Source organism: Sus scrofa, chromosome 13 (assembly GCF_054392235.1).
Source record: "Sus scrofa isolate SSC_HxYL_T2T_F1_AM1 chromosome 13, Sscrofa_HxYL_maternal_Yorkshire_Landrace_v2.0, whole genome shotgun sequence".
Lineage (NCBI taxonomy): Eukaryota > Metazoa > Chordata > Mammalia > Artiodactyla > Suidae > Sus > Sus scrofa.
The window spans coordinates 215762789-215781508 of NC_139395.1; the positions used below are offsets into that span (position 1 = coordinate 215762789).

The 18720-nt window shown below is 49.0% G+C and overlaps 2 protein-coding genes across 13 annotated transcripts in view; one reads left to right on the plus strand and one right to left on the minus strand.

Annotated features, from left to right (window-relative positions):
- The window catches only part of SIM2 (SIM bHLH transcription factor 2), a 50051-nt gene extending 39769 nt beyond the window's left edge, over positions 1-10282 (plus strand). For 2 of the 5 annotated variants that reach the window (XM_084992132.1, XM_021070967.2), the window contains exons 8-11: positions 3110-3257; positions 4961-5129; positions 5662-6070; positions 8081-10282. In XM_084992132.1, coding sequence (XP_084848258.1) covers positions 3110-3257; positions 4961-5129; positions 5662-6070; positions 8081-8526 — 1172 coding nt within the window. In that variant the 3' untranslated portion in view covers positions 8527-10282. Of the gene's footprint in view, positions 1-3109; positions 3258-4960; positions 5130-5661; positions 6431-6466; positions 7846-8080 lie in introns of those variants that run through there. The other 3 variants (XM_084992134.1, XM_021070968.2, XM_084992135.1) reach the window with 3 other exon arrangements.
- A 1389-nt stretch (positions 10283-11671) lies between these two features.
- The window catches only part of HLCS (holocarboxylase synthetase), a 212541-nt gene continuing 205492 nt past the window's right edge, over positions 11672-18720 (minus strand). For 3 of the 8 annotated variants that reach the window (XM_084992093.1, XM_084992092.1, XM_013982582.3), the window contains 2 exons: positions 16577-16790; positions 11672-14855 (listed from right to left, as the gene is read on the minus strand). In XM_084992093.1, coding sequence (XP_084848219.1) covers positions 14684-14855; positions 16577-16790 — 386 coding nt within the window. In that variant the 3' untranslated portion in view covers positions 11672-14683. Of the gene's footprint in view, positions 15566-16576; positions 18433-18720 lie in introns of those variants that run through there. The other 5 variants (XM_084992094.1, XM_084992091.1, XR_014825174.1 and 2 more) reach the window with 4 other exon arrangements.

Here is an 18720-nt window from a genome sequence, read left to right on the forward strand (position 1 = left end):
ACCCCCACAAGTAGTGACCCGGAACCTTTGCGAGGTGGCTGCCCCCTCCTCCCACACAATGGCCACTTAGAAATGGGAGCCAGAGCACCTGGCTTGGGCCCCAGCTCTGTCCTCAAGCTCTGCTAACCCGTTTCCTGGTGACACCCACCTCCCAGGGTTGTGTGGGGATAAACTGAGGCAGCGCAGGTGAAACTGAGCAAGGAAATAGAAACTTTGTATCTGTTGTTTAAAAAAGCAAACCTCAGGTGTTCCTGTTATGGCTCTGCAGTAACCACCCCAACTAGTATCCATGAGGACATGGGTTCGATCCCTGGCCCTGCTCAGTGGGTTAAGGATCCAGTGCTGCCCTGAGCTGTGGTGTAGGTCGCAGACACAGCTCAGATGTGGTGTTGCTGTGGCTGTGGTGTAGGCCGGCAGCTGCAGCTGGTGGCTCAGTGGTTTAGGGATCTGGCATTGTCACTACTGTGGTGCAGGTTCAATTCCTAGCCCAGGTATTTCTACATGCCATGGGCACAGCCAAAAAAAAAAAAACAAACAAACAAACTTCAAAAGGAAAAGCCCTACTTCCTTGGGCTCTCCTTTTCAGCATGGGATCCGGTTCCTTCCAAGTAAGTCCACTGAGGTGTAGACATTAAGCCTAGGAAAAAAAGAGCTGGTCTCCGTGCTGTTCCAGAGCCCAGCCTTGGCCTCTGGGTAGGATGGTAGTTACCCATTTGTCCCTGGTTTGGTCCCTAGGGGTACGGGGCCCCAGAGACATTATATTTCCCCTTCCCACCCCCAGATAGACTTGCTCATGTGAAAAATAACCAAATTTTCCTTCTGATTTAAAAACTAATCCCCCCTCCTTGTTGGAAATTTAGAAAATCAAGAAAAGAAAGTTAGTTCCCACTGTGGCTCAGTGGGTTGGGACTCCAACTGCAGCAGTTAGGGTTGCTGTAGAGACTGAGGTTCAATCACTAGCCTGGCCCAGTGGGATAAAGGATCTGGTATTGTCACAGCTGTGGTGTATGTCGCAGCCGTGGCTTGGATTCAATCCCTGGCCCGGGAGCTTCCATATGCCACAGATGTGGCCATAAAAAAAGATTTTTTTTTTTTTTTTTTTAAAGAAGAGAGTTCCTATTGTGGCACAGTGGAAACAAATCCTACTAATATCCATGAGGGTATGGGATCAATCCCTGCCCTGGCTCAGAGGGTTATGGATCCTGCGTTGCTATGGCTGTGTTGTAGGCTGGCAGCTGCAGCTCTGATTCGACCCCTAGCCTGGGAACTTTCATATGCCATGGGTGCACATTTAAAAAAAAAAAAAAAAAGCAGGAGTTCCCGTTGTGGCGCAGTGGTTAACGAATGGTTCTGACTAGGAACCATGAGTTTGCGGGTTTGATCCCTGCCCTTGCTCAGCGGGTTAAGGGTCCGGCGTTGCCGTGAGCTGTGGTGTAGTTCGCAGGCGTGGCTTGGATCCCACGTTGCAGTGGCTCTGGCGTAGGCTGGTGGCTACAGCTCCAATTCAACCCCTAGCCTGGGAATCTCCATATGCTGCAGGAGCGGCCCAAGAAATGGCAAAAAGACAATAAATAAATAAGCAAAGAAACAAAAAAAAAAAAAAAAAAAGAAAATGAAAACTACTTTTTTGTTTTTTAAGATCAGTCTTGTAAGTGAAAGCTAGTATGTATTAAGCCTTCTGTGCATGTCTGCCATTGTTCTAAATCTTCACATAGATAATCTAACCCTCACAGCAACTAGACGTAATTATCCTCTGTTATAACTGGGGAAACCAAGGCACAGGAAGTTGTCACTTGTCCATGATGACACAGGTGGGGGGTGTGTGTGCATGTGCATGAGCATTTTTCATAATTAGGATTATACACGATACAGTTCTGAGTCTTTTCTTCATTTAACAAATTCTTATAAATCATATTTTTTTTTTTTTTGGTCTTTTTAGGGCTGCACCTGCAGCATATGGAGGTTTCCAGGCTAGGTAGGGGTCGAATTGGAGCTGTAGCCTCCGGCCTATGCCAGAGCCGCAGCAACACGGGATCCAAGCTGCATCTGCGACCTACACCACAGCTCATGGCAATGCTGGATCCTTAACCCACTGAGTGAGGCCAGGGATCAAACCTGCATCCTCTTGGATGCTAGTCAGATTCATTTCTGCTGAGCCATGACAGAACTCCTAAATCATCATTTTAATGGCCGCATAGTACTCCATAATTTATTTACCTTCTTTCTTACTATTAGACAGTGAAGTCTTTCCTCCCTTTTTTTGTAAATTATAAGCAGGACTGCAAGGAGTCTCTTTGCACTTGAGTGTTTGTTGGCATTACTCATAATTCCCATAGGAGTAACTCCTAGACCTGAAATCAGTTGTGAGCGGCATGAGCTGTGTTTCGTGAAGGACCTCACCAATGCACCTTTCTTCCCCTCCTGCATCCCTCTCCCCCTTCACTGTCCTGGAGACTCTGAGGGGAATCGGCGCTGTTTAGGGGTCCCTGGAGGCTTTGGAAGTGGGCTGCCCAGTAATCCAGAATTTGCACCCCTGCCTAGAAAATGGGCCCACAGGCCCAGTTTTCAGAAATTTTGTAGCCCACCAGGGGTCTTTTTTTTGTTTCAGTAACTACATCACTCCCACCTCCCTTCCACCTCTGAAGAGTTTGGGGGATGATACCATAATATTTGCGTTTCAGAAACTAAAAAAGCAAAACCAATTCTATCACTCTGTCAAGTGCTGATGTAGTTTGGGGACCAATTGCTTCTCCCAGGGAAAGCGGTGACTATTAAGAGTGCTTTCTTCCCAGGGGAGGAGACAGAGTGTCCCGTGGACCCCATGAAATTGTAGGCAAAAATCTTGCGTGTGTGCCCGTGCCTCTGTGTGTGTGTGTGTGTGTGTGTGTGAGAGAGAGAGAGAGAGAGAGAGAAAGAAAGAGCACGCGCACACACACCCACACATCCTCTGGCGGAGAAAACCCACTCCCTTTGTCAAATTCTCAAAGGTGTCTTTGACCCCAGAAAGGTCCCGAAGCAGGGCTTTTGGCCGGGCGTTGGCGGGGCGCCTCCCCCTCAGCAGGGGGCCTGCTAATCATCCCTCGGGATTCCTGTCACCTTGTGCTTGCAGTGCTGGTGAAGGGCCAGGTCACCACCAAGTACTACCGGCTGCTGTCCAAGCTGGGCGGCTGGGTGTGGGTACAGAGCTGCGCCACCGTCGTGCACAACAGCCGCTCGTCCCGGCCCCACTGCATCGTGAGTGTCAATTATGTCCTCACGTAAGTCAGACGTATTTGTCTCTCCCCTTGCTCGCTCCTCCTCTCCTGCCTCATCAGACCACTCTCCTAAGTCCATCTCTCTCTCCCGCTCTCTTTCTGGAACTGTCCATTTGTCTCCTGTTCTGTTTTATTGAGCAATCTGGCAGTTCGGGAAGGTCCAAACTATTTCTACGCTCAGCATCGAGAGCCGGGCGCCAGGCAGCGGTGGGCACATGGGCGGGGCTTAGTTTGGGACCAGACAGCCCAGGGGAAGGGACGTGGGTGGGCTGAAGATGGGGGCGGGATGGGGAGTGCCCCCCATCTGGAACACGATGGGAAGGGGACTGGCCGCACATCCCGGACCACAAATACAAACCTGCACTCTCTGTACCAACATTTGGGTCATCCAGCCCACCGGTTCCTGAGACGGGCTGGCTTCCATGTTTCCTGTCCTCCTGAATGGCCTGTTGTAAATGATAGTGAACATTTAGCGCCTTTAAACCCCCAGAAACAGAATTCCCGTTGTGGCTCAGTGGATTAAGAACCTGACTAGTATCCCTGAGGATGCGGGTTTGATCCCTGGCCCCCACTCAGTGGGTTAAGGATCCGGCATTGCCTTGGGCTGTGGCGTGGGCTGGCAGCTGCAGCTCCGATTAAACCCCTAGCCTGGGAACCTCCATATGCCACCGGTGCGGCCCTAAAAAGACTAACTACGTAAATAAATCCAACCCCAGAAGGTCAAGTTCAGTCACAGATACTTTCAAGACCATTAGAAGCATGGGATATAAGTCTGCTTGGGACTGTGTCTTCCTCTCCGCCCACTATGCCTATGATGGGTTAAATCACTTTGCACCCAGCTCTGGCCTTGACCTTGAAACCCTTATAATTCCCCCAGGCACTCCCCCGCCCCCCGCCCCCCCCCAGCCCCCAACCAGGTCCTCACAGGCTTTCTGATGCAGTCAGGATTCAGGCTTTCCATTCTTTTATAGAATGCCTGCCATGTTCCTGAGGTTTTTGGAGTGTTTTATAGGGGGATTGTTTGGGATGTTTTTTTAGAGGTAGGGTGATTTTTTTTTTTTTTTTTTTTTTTTTGCAAAACTATGTGGGAAACAGCATTTTAGTCCCTTAATAATTTATCCTGAGCAGACAGGTGCGGGCTGAGGCTGGTACTTTGGGCATCTTCCCCTCCCATGACTTTGACCATGCTCTTTAAGGACAGAAATGGGCCCTAGATGTGGAAGCAGAAGAGGCTGGAAGCCAGGCTCCTGGACCCCCCAGGTTCCCTGCTCACACCCCCTGGATGCTGAAATAGGGCAGCTGGGCCACAGACACTCACACTGATCAGTCGCATTTCTGCCCTCACCCTTTGCCCCACTGACACCCTTCCTGGTGGCTCATGGTGTCCCCGGGGAAATGTGTTTGGGGCCTTATGGGACAGGGCAGAGTCATGCCGCCCTGCCTCGAATCCTGCCGAGTAACACTAACCTCACTCAGCGTGTCCAGGGGTCTCCGAGCCCAGCCTGGGGCCTGCAGGGTGACTCTTACAAGGGTCAGTGGCCCCCACATCCCACCCCTGTCCGACCTCAGGGAAGTGACATGGTGGAGCTTCTCAAGTGAACTGCCCCCCAGGGATGGTGCCAGGGATGCCCCCCAGGGATGGTGCCAGGTGCCACTGCCCTTCCTCGCAGCCAGGGGCCGTGACCTGTCCCACTCTTGCTCCTCAGGGATATCGAATACAAGGAACTGCAGCTGTCCCTGGACCAGGTGTCCACGTCCAAGTCCCAGGACTCCTGGAGGACCGCCTTGTCTACCTCACAAGAAACTAGGAAGTTAGCAAAACCCAAAAACACAAAGATGAAGACAAAGCTGAGAACAAACCCGTACCCCCCACAGGTAACCCTCGCCCCCAGCAGGGGCTCCGGACACTGGGTATCTTAAGGGATGATGAGCCTCTGACTGCACGTGGGAGTCTCCCTGCCTGGACGTCCCTCTGGGATGTCCCGCCCACAGGGCAGGGACTGGGACCGGGGAGGAAGGCACCGCTAACATCCGGTGGACGGGTCAGGTCCAGGAAGCAGAGGACTAAGGTGGGAGAGCTCATCAGCTGCCAGAACCTGTGTAAACGTGGCTGCGAACACTGGTGCCTCTGGTTTCCATAGTATTTTGTTTTTAATGGAACCCTCCCATCTCTGTTTAAAGTCTTTTGCCAGCTCTCAGAAGGTGCAAGTGGCTACGCATATCTGCTGTGTTGAGAAGCTGTCTTTCCACGCAGAGGGTGGGTCCCTGGGGCAGTGTTCACCGGGCACCTGTCCCCAGGACCTGGCGCAGGTGGCCGGGCTGGGTCCAGCCCTGGGATGGGGCGGGCTCGAGAGGATCAGAAAGCAGTTTGCTCCCAGCCCCTTCATCCGTCTTCTTTGCTCTGCAGCAATACAGCTCGTTCCAAATGGACAAACTGGACTGCGGCCAGCTCGGAAGCTGGAGAGCCAGCCCCCCCGCCAGCGCCCCGGCTCCCCCAGAACAGCAGCTCCATTCAGAAGGCGGCGACCTTCTGTACGCCCCGTCCTACAGCCTGCCCTTCTCCTACCATTACGGACACTTCCCTCTGGACTCGCACGTCTTCAGCAGCAAAAAGCCTATGTTGCCGGCCAAGTTCGGGCAGCCCCCAGGATCCCCGTGCGAGGTGGCGCGCTTTCTGCTGAGCACGCTGCCAGCCGGCAGCGAGTGCCAGTGGCACTATGCCAACCCCCTGGTGCCCAGCGGCCCGTCTCCAGCTAAAAGCCTTTCCCAGCCGCCAGCGAACACAGCTCGGCACAGCCTTGGGCCAAACTACGAAGGTGGGTCCTGTGTGCACGAGGAGGGGGCAGGACTGTGAACTGTGCCGGTGGCGGCCGTGGGTGGCAGATGGAAAAGGCACCCGCACGCTCTGGGCACACTTGCCCTTGTTTCTGCTTCTGAGTGGGAATGGCTCTGCTTTCCTGCTCTCACTGCGAGTGCTTCATGAGGGTGACGGAGTCACTGTGCCTCGTGGGCACCGGGGGTGGGGTGGGAGGCAGAGGAAACCGGGTATTTGGCCACCCTCCGTAAAAATCCTGGCCTCGTCTGCTCCCCTAAAGGGAGGAAAAATGATTTTCCTATGTACCAAGAACCCCCAGCTGTATTTATTTTACAAGATGATTTTCTATTCCACCCCAAAATGAATATGGGACACTCTGGTTTTCTTTCCATGCCAGTTTTCGAAGCGTGGAAAACAGTGGTGGAAAATCACAGACTCGGGGACAGAAACGCCACTCACCAGCCCCGGCAAATAACACAAACCCTCAGTTTCTTCACCTGTAAGATGGGATCATAAGCCGTGTCAAGTGCCTGCCGCAGAGCCTGGCACGCAGACAGGAATGACCTTCCAGCCAGCTCCTCCTGATGGTGGCAGGCAAGCAGAGGTCCTGTGTGGAGGTGCCACCAGCTGCCCCAGGTCCAGACAGATTCCTGTTTGCTCACTGGGGCAACCCCAGGCAGAGGGTGGAAGGTGGGGATTGAGAGTCAGCTGCAAGAGGTGTGTTCTGTTTCACCCAGACCGCTCAGCCTGTAGGTTGCTCAGGTTTGTGCAAATGTCACTGAGGGGACTGTTACTAGCCCCAGAAAAGAGTCACCTGCTTAAAGAAGGGTCCCTCCTGCCCCTCTAACTTTCTCTTTGGAGGCAGAGGCAGGCAGGGCTCTGCTGCTCCAAGGGCAGCTTTGCAAACCTCTTGCCAGTGCTGTGATCCAGTCTTTACAAGCCTTTGAGCCACATCTCGTCTCCAAATATGAGAAAAGGCCTAGACCCCGGGAGAAATCCACCCTAACTAGGACATGTTTTTCCAAAGTAGTCATTTTGAAAAAAGAACATATCAGCAACCAGGGCAGGCCAGCCCTGCCTTTTGGCCTCAGGCAGCCCAGGAGCCACCGTGTCTCAGATTCGGATCCCAATACCTGTCAGTGCATTGGGCCCCTCAGATTTCAGAGGAAGGGGTGTCCACCAACAGCCAAGGAAAGAAAAACAAAACAAAGGGTTTTGAGAACAGATGAAAATATTATGCACTTGAGACTGATTTGAATCGGTCATTCTTTTCTGTGAGGAAGTTGGCCAATGAGATAATACAGTATTTGATTTTTAAAATTGCGCTTTTGAAAGTGAACAGAGGTTAAAAACCACTCCATTTGTCAGACACTGGGTAAAAAATGGACCTAAGGTGCTAATCGGGGGCAAGTGATCGACTTCCTAGTCTTTTTTATATTAAAGAAAGACAAAGAATGTCTTAAGGTTAAAGGGAGGAGGGCTAATTGATTGCAGACTTCTAATTAGTGGGCGGGGTTATGACTTTAATTGCGAGGGTACTCAAGGGAGCAGAGTCATTACCACTCCACCCCGCTGAGGGGGAAGGAAAAAAGAGGGCAGACTGGGGCCGTCTAACACTAGGGCCATGGAAGCCTCTAGAGCAGCCTTGCCCAATATGATGGCCACCACCAGCCCCGTGCGGCCAGTGCGATGTGCTCAGAGGGTCTGCCCTGCATTTCGAAGACGGAAATAAATACGCTAGCTCCGTGATGTTGATATTGATCACGCACCGAAACGTGCTGGCTCTGTTGCATTAGGTATCTTACTAACGTTCAGCCCAGGCTCTTTCCTGCGGCTACTAGAACATTTCAAGCAGCATCTTCGTGACTGGACACCGCGGGGCGCTCACGGGGAAGGGGCGCGGGCGGCCCCCGGGTGGTGGCGTCCCCAGGGCTCTCTGGGTTTAGCGTTGCTTTGGCAATGTCCCTTTCGTCCCTCGCGCGGGCGTCTAACGTGTCGCCTGTCCCCACAGCGCCCGCCGCCGCCGCGCGCAGGTTCGGCGAGGACACCGCGCCGCCGCCGCCGAGCTTCCCGAGCTGCGGCCACTACCGCGAGGAGCCGGCGCTGGGCCCGGCCAAGGCCGCCCGCCAGGCCGCCCGGGACGGGGCGCGACTGGCGCTGACGGGCCCGGCCCCCGAGTGCTGCGCGCCGCCGGCCCCGGAGCCCCCGGGCGCGCCGGCGCAGCTGCCCTTCGTGCTGCTCAACTACCACCGCGTGCTGGCCCGGCGCGGGCCGCTGGGGGGCGCTGCGCCCGCCGCTCCCGCCCTCGCCTGCGGCCCCGGCGTCCCCGAGGCGGCAGCCGGCGCGCTGCGGCCCCGGCCCCCCGGCCCCGCCGCCGCCGCCGCCGCCGCCTCGCCTCCCGGCGCGCCCCTGCCGCACTACCTGGGCGCCTCGGTCATCATCACCAACGGCAGGTGACCCGCCCGGGCCGGACCGCGGGGTCCCGGGGCCGCCCGGCCTCGCGCAGGGCTGCTCGCGGGGAGAAGCCATAGGCCAGCCTCCTTGGCTCCCGTTTGGCAGAGTCCAGCCGAGTCACGAGGGGCGAGCTGTATATGCACGATTTAAATTAATTTATACAGAGACGACTATTTTGCTAGAACGCCGCCGCCGCCGCCTTTTAGATTTGTACCGTAGACGCCATAAACGCCGCCGTAGAGGACTGAGACTGCGACAGGGGGAGACCTGACCGCCCGACCTTTGTTCTCCAAGAGCCGGGTTTTCTGAAAGGGCGAAGCTGAGCGTCCCCGACGTCCCACGTGTGGCCTCACTTACTCCGTCTCTGGGGACCCTTGGGGTCCTCACCTTGAAACCAGGCTTGCGCGCCTTGCCTTGGCCCAGATGCTCACTGCCCCTCCGGGGGATTGAAGGGGGGTCCCCCCGCTTCACCAAATCCTCTACTTAAAGGAGGAAAGCCCACCCTGATACAGGTGCAGGGGGGGAGACCTGGAGGCCCCCTGTGAGTAACGAGAGCCCTTTTAGAGAGGCAGAGTGTGACTAAGTCCTCTCTGAACGGACAACTCCTCTGTCTTACATTCATGAGTGTCATTAAAAGACGTTTTAATTTAACCCTTTCTTTAGTACAAAAGTCAACAAGCCGAGACCAAAGGGGTGATGGTGGGTGTGTTTCACAAGTGCATTCACGAGCCCTTCCTTCCGAACCCCTACGAACTCTTGATACCGCCAAGCAAAGCACCTTCGGAATGTCCTGAATAGGCATTAAATGCAAAAAAGATATTTTATGAGAATGACATGTGGATGAATTAGGTGCCCAGTGGATTGGCCACCCCTGTCAGGTGTGATGACAAGGCAAGTTCCCTACGGCCCACACAGACCTGTACTTCTCTAGGCTCGTGTTTGCTACAAGTAGTGCTCATAAAGCTAGTGAAATTGCATGTGCAATACGGAAAATTGTCAGTGGACTGCGCCTCGTGGAAGAAAACATGCAAAAGGGATGTAAGGAAAATGATGTCCACTTTGTCTTCAGCGTTTTCTGCATTTTATACAGAGCAAGAAAACTCCGTGTGAACCAGTCATGTGTGTAACAGGTAAACAGAAACCTTTTTACGAAGCACCAGCAGTGTTTTTAAAATAAACTTCCATTAAATTTTGTTTTTATACTTTTGCTTCAAGATTTCGCCATTTAAAACTCCTATGATGGCTCTGAAGTGGATCAATACATTGAACCACTGTCTTTCAATCCGCCCTCCCCTCAAACACTCCCTCATTTTGCTGCTTTTTCAAAAACTTCCATGAGTGGAAAGGTTACTCACAAATGTCTTGAACTCACTGTTCTAGAATCAAAGTGCACGTACATTGACTGTTCTCAAAATGTGAAAGGATCTGTTGCCAACCCAGTGTCACTATGAGAACCTGCCTTTCCCCTAGGACAGGGTCAGTTGCCTTAAGGTACAATTTGCAAATTTAGGAACGTGTGTCTTACAGTGAAGGGGCAGAGTCTTAAGAATCAAAGGCACACACCACTATAACTGTACCTTCTACCACACTTAGCTATACCTCATGAACAGCTTTTTGTGAGTGTACACACATTAAATAAGCCTGGGCTATTATTTTTATGCTGCCGAGACCCATGATTAAACCACGATTCCTGGAAAGTGCAGGTTTGATGAGCAGGACATATCACCTGACATTTTTCAATAAAGTACCGTAAAATGCTTTTGTGTCTACCTGGTTATTAACCATTGGGGGCTGTGTAAATAAATACAAACCATGAAGGCTTTCAGAGCAGTTTAATATCAAAGGTTACTGTTAGGAAAGAAGACCATTATAGATGTACAAATAAATAGGCTTAAGGCTGAGCGTATATGTACTTGAAAACTAAAATGAGAACTAGAAAAACATCCCTGCCCAAACACTCATCAGTTTTCATAGACTAGAACGCGCCCTATGCCACTGGGCTTCCAGGCAGCCAGGAGCTCCAGGCAAAGTTAAGAGCAGTTACCATGACAACCTAATATTGTTACTTCATCTTTTAGCCCGTACATTTAAGCTGGGGTATCATTTCTTGACGTCTATGGGCTCTGCAGGAGGAAGAGGAAGCATTTTAATAAATATGTCCATCTTTCACAAAAAAATGAAGAAAGTTAGAGTGGGCGCTAGCATGCCAACAAAAATGCCTGATCAGATGGATTTGAGAAATAAGCCCAGTTCAAGACTGGCTTGGCCCTGCCGCCACTGGGCCTCCCAGGGAAAGGAATTCCTTTATGTTCACGGAAGCCCTTTCTAGAAAAGCCATTCCATTCATACCTTTGTAGAGAAGTGAGCAGGGTGTGGGGCGCTGCCGGCTCGGAGGAAATCTATCAGAGCCTGCATTTTCTGCTCCGTCACCCCCACCCCTTTTATCCTTTTAAAGTCTGATGCATCCTAAAGGTGGGAGAGGTTACTCCGTCAATGAATCCCGTATAAAGTCTACCCCAAGTATATTTTCTTGTGACTGAAAGGCGGTTAAGGTCGACTGTGGGGGCTGCTACAGATAAAACGGAATAAAAAGAACATTTTCCAAGAAATTCCATAGAATTACAGGAGCCTAAAATTTTAGCAAATCGTAGCCCTTGGCTTAGCTAAGATGCATTGTTCAAGCTATTCCTAAACTTATGGATGTATGATAAGTAAAGGTTAAAATCTTGGAGAAAAACTGTTGAGACAAAAGTCAGGCAGTATTCACAAAAAAATAAGAACGATCCAACAAGAACAAAATCTGTTCTTACATTAAATTTGCTGTTCCATTCAACAATTTTCAAATATAATGTTTTACCACATGAAACTTATTTCTCACGTCAGTTAATTGTTTTTAACTTTGGGGTTTTGCTAACTCTTATTCTTTGGAGTAAAGCAATTTCTCTTTTGTATGATACATAATACATGTGTCAAAAATACATTAAAACAAAGCAATCAGCTTTCTAATACTTAGAAATACATACGTATTCCTTACTATGTAAAACTATTTATTTTAAAAAATGTTTAAATATGAATAAAAGTACTGTAACCAAGAGGAGTTGTGTATTTTTACAAATGAAACATGGTAAAAATAACAACGAGCCCAAACTATATAGAAAGTCTTAAAGTTTATTTTGGTAGACTTGCAGTTATAGGCATTGGTTTAAAGTAGTTACTTTTCAGAGATGATTCTTTGAAAAACGGAAGATGCTGAGATTTCACACTTTATTTTCAAATATGCATAGTAGTGCCCCAGGAATAAGGACTCTCCATCTTTGCCTGAGAGCAAACAGATCTACAGAATGGAAGTCTAAAATGACTCTTTTATGCGCTCTGAAACTGCCGGGTGAGGCTGGCTTCGCTCCTGGTTCTCAGACTCAAGGGTGAGGGCTGACCACGTGGTAGTCCTCCCGCATGTATGGGGCGGGGGGGCGGGGGGGAAATGCTGCAAGCGGCCCCTCTCTGGGTCTTGCACCCACCCTTCCTTGGGCCACTTGATCCCATATTAGGCGCCAATGTGCTGCAGCAGCAAACCCCACCGGACACAAATACTTCTGACTTTGCTCCTTGCAGTGTACGTGCTGCTAGGACAACCACTGCCAAGGAGCACTGACCCAGCAAGGGGCCGCAGGAAGCCCTGCTATTGCTGTGTCCTATTTTAGGGCATTTGTCCTCAAGAATTACTCTGAAATTTGCTACCAGCCCAGAGGGGAGGGTGTTTTGCCTTTTACATAACTTGGTAGATGCTCAATGCACAGCCTCTGAAGTGGGGCACAATTCAAATATCCTAAAAGCACAGGCCAGTCCTGAGGTTAAATGCAAAAACTGTGGTCTTTAAAGATTAAGAAGGAAATGCAAAGTTCCCGTTAAGACGTTGAAGCTCCTTGAGATCACAGATTACGGGGTGCACAAACGCCCCAAATGGATGAGTGCAGTATAGCAGGTAGACAAGCTTCCTTAATGCTAAGAGCTATCAGTCAAGTGCCTTTATCCAGCTGTTCTTCTACAGGAAGCAGAATTAAAAAGTCTTTGGTTCATCTGAGGCAAAATCAGGTTTATGTAAAAACACTGCTCCAAGTATCTTCATCTCTGTGCCAAGTCTGTTTCGTCCCCCTCAAGACAACTGGGTGTCGGCCCAAGCAAGACGAGTCTTAGAAGCACAGAGGCAAAGCGATACGCCCAGAACGTCTCCATTGCTTCGACGTGGCCACACTTCATTAGTTTTAATTTACCAAAAGGAAATTAAATGATAACCTTTTTTTTTTTTTCTTCTCAAAGCAGACTGTCTAGAATAGGACTTTAGCTTAAAGCAAATCATGGCATGTTTTTCATTAAATAACCCCCCAAAGAAATCCAAAAAGTCAAGATGGCAGCTCTGAGAGATGACTCGCCTTCTATTACAAAGTTTGAGAAATGAAACTTGCAACATTAGTCTGAGATCTTTCTTCTTGGTGATATTTTGCAGATGTCCTCTCAGGGGTGATTTTGTAATTCTGGGGTGCTGTGGACTTTTCTTTAGACTTGGGCATTTAAGAGAGAGTGGTCGATTTTTTAAGAAAAATAATTCTAATTGAAGCCTTATTTGCAAAGATTACTTCTGAAGTTACTTTAAAGTTACATTTCGAAAACGCACATATTGCATTGGTGTACTTAACTAAACGTGTTATTATTTTCCTTCCTATGGAGGGCTGCCTGTGCCTGGCTAAAGGTAGACCGATTTTATACTGCAAACCACAAGTTTCTGGAGTTAGCCTGACTGCGTAAAGCTGGATAAAGATGGTGCTAGTGTATCATAAGGGGATTTTGTTCAAAGCTGAGAGCCTCATCAAATTTTCTTTCGACTAATTTCAGCTGGGATTGGCAGGAAGAGAGAAAAACGGACCCAAAAATGGCCTTTTCAGGCTGTAAAGTAATGCGTATGATTCTCAAGTTCAAGAGAGATAGGAGTTACATGGAAAAAGCATGGAATACATCTGGAAATAGCAAATGTATATCAAAAGGCTTCCTTTCTTTTGTTCTTCCACGGAGACTCTTAGGGCATCAGATTTGGAACGTCTTTTAAAGCTACACACACACACACACACATACACACACACCCTCTTAACTGAGGGTACCACTATTCAGTATCAATAACATTTTCTTTTTTGGCAATATAAGAAAAAGGAGGCAAAAAATATGACTTACAAATGAACGGGCATGTATTTTTATATTCTGTGTACTGCTCAGTCCTGCAAGAACGCTCCACATTTCAAAGCAAGGCTTAAAAGCTCCAAATCCTCCTTTGCGTGTGGTATGAGAGGAAGACTTCATCTCCAGCTGTTAGAGCCAAATCATCCACCCTCACGGCCCAGCAATTGCCTAATCAACGCGTTAAGGATCTTGAACTTGATCCCAGCACTTCAGAATATGCAATAAATTTAAACTCATGAAAGGAGAGCTCATTAATTGATGTCAAAGTAATTGCAAAGTAAAGTTAAAGGTCATGGCAATCATACCAGCTAGATGTGCTTCTGTAGCCGTTTAGACATCGTGACTGGACCACAAACCACCAGGCTGAGAGTCACTCTTAGGCATCCACCCTCTCTTTTCTTCATTAACAAAAAAACCAAAATGACGACCGAGTGCCAGCATATGTTCTGCAGGAAAACACTTCGCTTGTAAACTGTTCCCATGACTCTAACTCACCAACAGCCTGGGCCCAAAAGCATTTTTTGAAATTTGTTTTTAATAGTCTAGGGGTAAAGCTCTCCGCTACAGGAAAACATTTATTCCATTGCTGTTTCCATGTAAAAACTTTGTTTTTGTTTTTGTTTTTTTTTTGGTGAATTAGCATACACCCAATTCCAAGAGGGAAGAACAATTTCACACCTGTGGCAGGGCTTTCACCCGAACTAAATCTTCACCCAAACATCTTCAAACACCAAATAAAATGACGAAAGAATAAAATTAAAGAAGTCATAGGTTAACCGGAGGGAGAAAAACTTCGCCTAGAGCTCAGAGTTAGTTCCGCAGATCCACGGGCTAGGAAAGGGGCAGAAATCCAGCTGGAATGCGTCTGCAGGGCACTCGCATCGGGCCCGACTCATCTGAGCGGCGCGGGGCCTGGCCTCTTCCGCGGGCACTAAGGCCGCTTGGGCACGATGAGGTTTCTCAGCATGTCGAAGGAGTTGCCGTCTGGATGCACGGTGACCACCTCGCCATTCTCCTGGTGAACCAGAAGGAACCCGGCATCATCGAGGCCGACTATCCACACCTTTGGTCCCTCGGTGCTTCCCAGGCGGACTTGCTGAGCACTGCAGATGAAGAACAGCCCCGGGTCACCAGGAAGGGTAATGCTTGAGGCAGTTGAGGAATTATCCGCTCTGCCAGAGGGTTGGGGCGGGGGAGGGGCTGGACCAGATACAGTTGCAAAGCATCTGAGTTGAAGTCTGCATCGTTTGGTAAGCACCAGAAGGGCGAGGGAAAGCCCAGGATGGAGTTAGGAACCGCTTCTCTTGAGAACGAGGCCACTGCTAATTCCCATCACCTGGAAGGGTCATCGGACGCCACTTCCCTGCCCTCTGGCCCTTTAGAGAAACCATGGCAGCCGGCTAGGTTTTTTCCCCCTGAGATGGGCCTCTCTGGGGCTATATTGAAAAGTTTCATCTTATTGAGTTGGGTGGCATCAATTATAAGTTAACCTCACTCCAATTCTACTTCTTTTGAGTATTTTCCAAATGTACCTATTGAATTATATGCCTGTTAACAGTTTAAAAATTATAGAATCTGAACCTCCCCAGTTTCTATTCTGAAGAATTTCAAATCAATAGAAAAGCTGAAACATAATGAATATGAACCTCATATTCACACCAACTGCTAACATTTTCCATATTTGCTCTCTTCGCACACAGACGGTTTTGCTGGGGAGTGGAGGTTGGCTGATATTTAAAAGTAAGTTGCAGGCATTGTGACACTTTATACTTAAATACTTCAGTATGTAGCTCCAAAGAATAAGAATAATCTCCTACAAAACCAGAATAACATTATCACTCTCAAAAAACTTGACCTTGATACAATGACATTATTTAATATGCAGGCCCTGTTCAAATGTCCCTATTGTCCCATTAATACCCTTTGTGGCTATTTCCTCCTTTCCAGGATCTGATGATGAATCACATATGGCATTTAGCTGTCATGCTGCTCTAGTCTTCTTTAATCTTAAAAACCTCCTACCTTCTCTTTGTTCTAAAGACACTGACACTGTTGAAGGGGAAGAGGCCTGGTTGGTGTACATCCGCGCTGCTCAAACTGAGGGGCTTGCAAACCCCTGGAGCCTTTGTTAAAACACCAATGCTAGGCCTCAGTCTCAGCGTTTCTGATTTCAGAAGTTCAGGGTGTTCTGATTTCTGGAGTTCCCGTCGTGGCGCAGCGGAAACGAATCCAACTAGGAACCATGAGGTTGTGGGATCGATCCCTGGCCTCGCTCAGTGGGTTAAGGATCTGGCATTGCCGTGAGCTGTGGTGTAGGTCCCAGATGTGGCTCGGATCTGGCATTGTTGTGGCTCTGGTGTAGGCTGGCTGCAACAGCTCCATTTAGACCCATAGCCTGGGAACCTCCATATGCCACGGGTGCGGCCCAAAAAGACAAAAAGGAAAAAGAAGAAAAAAAAAGAATTGGCATTTCTAACAAGTTCCCAGGTAAGGCTGCTAGCTGCTGCCTTGGGAAAACTTTGAAAACGGTTATTATCTAGAATGTTCCACAATTTAGATTTGTCTGTTTTGTCACAATTAGATTTGGCTTAAACACGTTGGGCTGGAAAACCTCCAGTGATACTGTGTCTTTCCCAGTGCATCCCACCAAGGAGGCACAAGACGCCGGTCAGTCCCGTTACTGGTGACGCTAACTTGCTCGAGGGGCTACCTACCAGGTTTATCCACCAGTAGAGTAGAAACTAGTGCTCAGCTTCTCCTTAAGATATTATGGTACTGACTTACTAAGGGAATTTTAAAGAAAACAAAGAAAGCCAGCACTGACCTGTGTATCCAATATTTATAATACAGAGGAAGAACGCCATTGGGCCCCTCCTCCTGAAATGTGTCGATCAGTTTCTCCAGCACGGTCACAGTTCGAGCGATGAGATAATCAGCTCTTAAGGGCTTCAGGCCTGCACTGTGTTGCTTATTGTATTCTGTGATGAGGTCGTTGATGCATATGGTAGGGTTACTGTTAGTCACGTTAAAGCCACAGCCTGGACAAAAACCAACCATTGAAAACATGAGCAACTCAGTCTAATAAAGGCATCACACATTTCTCTCAGCCACCTGGAAAGTTTTTACTGTCAACTTCCCGCTTCCTCGTCCTCATTTCGAGTTGTTTCTGGACGCTTAGAGAATGACTTAGGTCTTTGAGCCCATCTTCCTTTCTCATCCTTCCTTTACTGTCTTCATCAAGCCGGGACCATTCCAACCTTACTACAAATAAGTTGGGGAAAAAAGCAAGCCACACAGTGAGCTCCCCTGTGGCTCAGTGGGTTAAGGAGTCAGTGTTGTCGCTGCTGTGGTTCTCGCTGTAGCCATGGTGCAGCTTCAATCTCTGGTCCAGGAACTTCGACACCCCTCAGGCATGGCCGGAAAAAAAAGCAAGCTGCTTTTGATTCAGTTAAGCAGACGCTCTGTATCAGACTAAATAGGGTTGCTTCTGAACCCATACCTCCGGTGGTCTAGCCAAGGATTGTAGTTCTTCACTGAGCCCGAGATAAAATAAAATTTCTTGTTTCCTTTTCTACTTGAGTAATGGAGCACATGCTTGAGAACAAAGAATTTTATTCAGGTCTTAAGGAGTAAACGCTGGATTCAGAGATTTCAGACCTTGGTCATGGCATCACCCTAAAATACATCTTTTAATACTGTATCCTTGGCAGTCTTGGGTCACACTGTGGGCAGAGGGCCCCACTGGTGTCCAGCGGGTCTGTTACAGGCCCAACCCAGGGCCTCAGCAGAGGGCGTTACTGGCTTATCTCGGCTGTTCCCAACACCGCCATCCTCTGCAGGAGAGGTTGGTCCGCAGAGAAGCTGAGCCTTCGTTTTCAGCAGGGCCCTGAGTCACCCTCAAAGAGGCCTTCAATGAGAAATGAAACACTGCGAGGCAGTGAGACTGCCGTTTGTTCAGGACCTCTGAGACCAAAACAATTCCCCAGAGGTCGCCTCGGCGAGAACGATGACACTGACAATAGCAGTATTTTTGGGTAAATGTTCTGAGCCATTTTCAGTGTGATGGGAAGGATTGATTGGCCCCGGATTTTTTTTTTTTTTTTAAATATACTTGCTATTAAAAATACAAAGCAAGGTAAATTACATCTGGGGGAAAAAACAAGTAACTATAGCAACGGGATCAGAATCTGCATTTGTTCCTTTGTCCTTTCATTCAAGAATATACACAATAGCTGAAGTGCCTGTGGAGTAAAGGCATTGCATTGAGTGTATAAAGTGCTCAAAAATCTCCCATGTATTCAGAAAATCCAGCATCCTAGGGAAAATAGCAAGAGGGACCACTGCTAAGTTAATTTAAGGGTGGGTCTCCTGGCAGTCTTTCTTGCATTCTTAACTTGACCTTTCCAGGCCACGGGAAAGTTGCTTTCATTTGGACCCTCAGAAGATGCTCCAGGGAGTTCCTGTTGTAGCGCAGCAGAAACGAATCCGACTAGTATCCATGAGAAGGCGGGTTCGATCCCTGGCCTCGCTCAGTGGGTGGGGATCTGGGGTTGCCGTGAGCTGTGGTGTAGGTCGCAGAGGGAGCTTGGATGGTACCCAAAGCCCATCTTCTGACGACCCTTGGGGGGCTGGGATTTACATGCACCTGTGTACAGCTGTGGCATGGGTTTGCTCCCTGGCCTGTGAATTTCACATGCCGTAGGCACAGCCAGAAGGAAAAAAAAAAAAGAAAACAATTGTTTGATGAAATATCAATCCGTTGGTGTCCAGGGGCATAGACAGGAACACTAGTCCCTTTGAAAGGCTTTCTGCCAGTTGGGCCTGTTCTGCATGCACACTGTGTTCTAGAACTCAGGACTCAAGGAAAGAAAAAGTAACCCCATGTGATAAGGCACTCCCCTCAATGTAGCCATGTGGGAACCAATTTTATTTTTATTCGGATAAAAATTCCAAGGGAGAGGCTTTAAA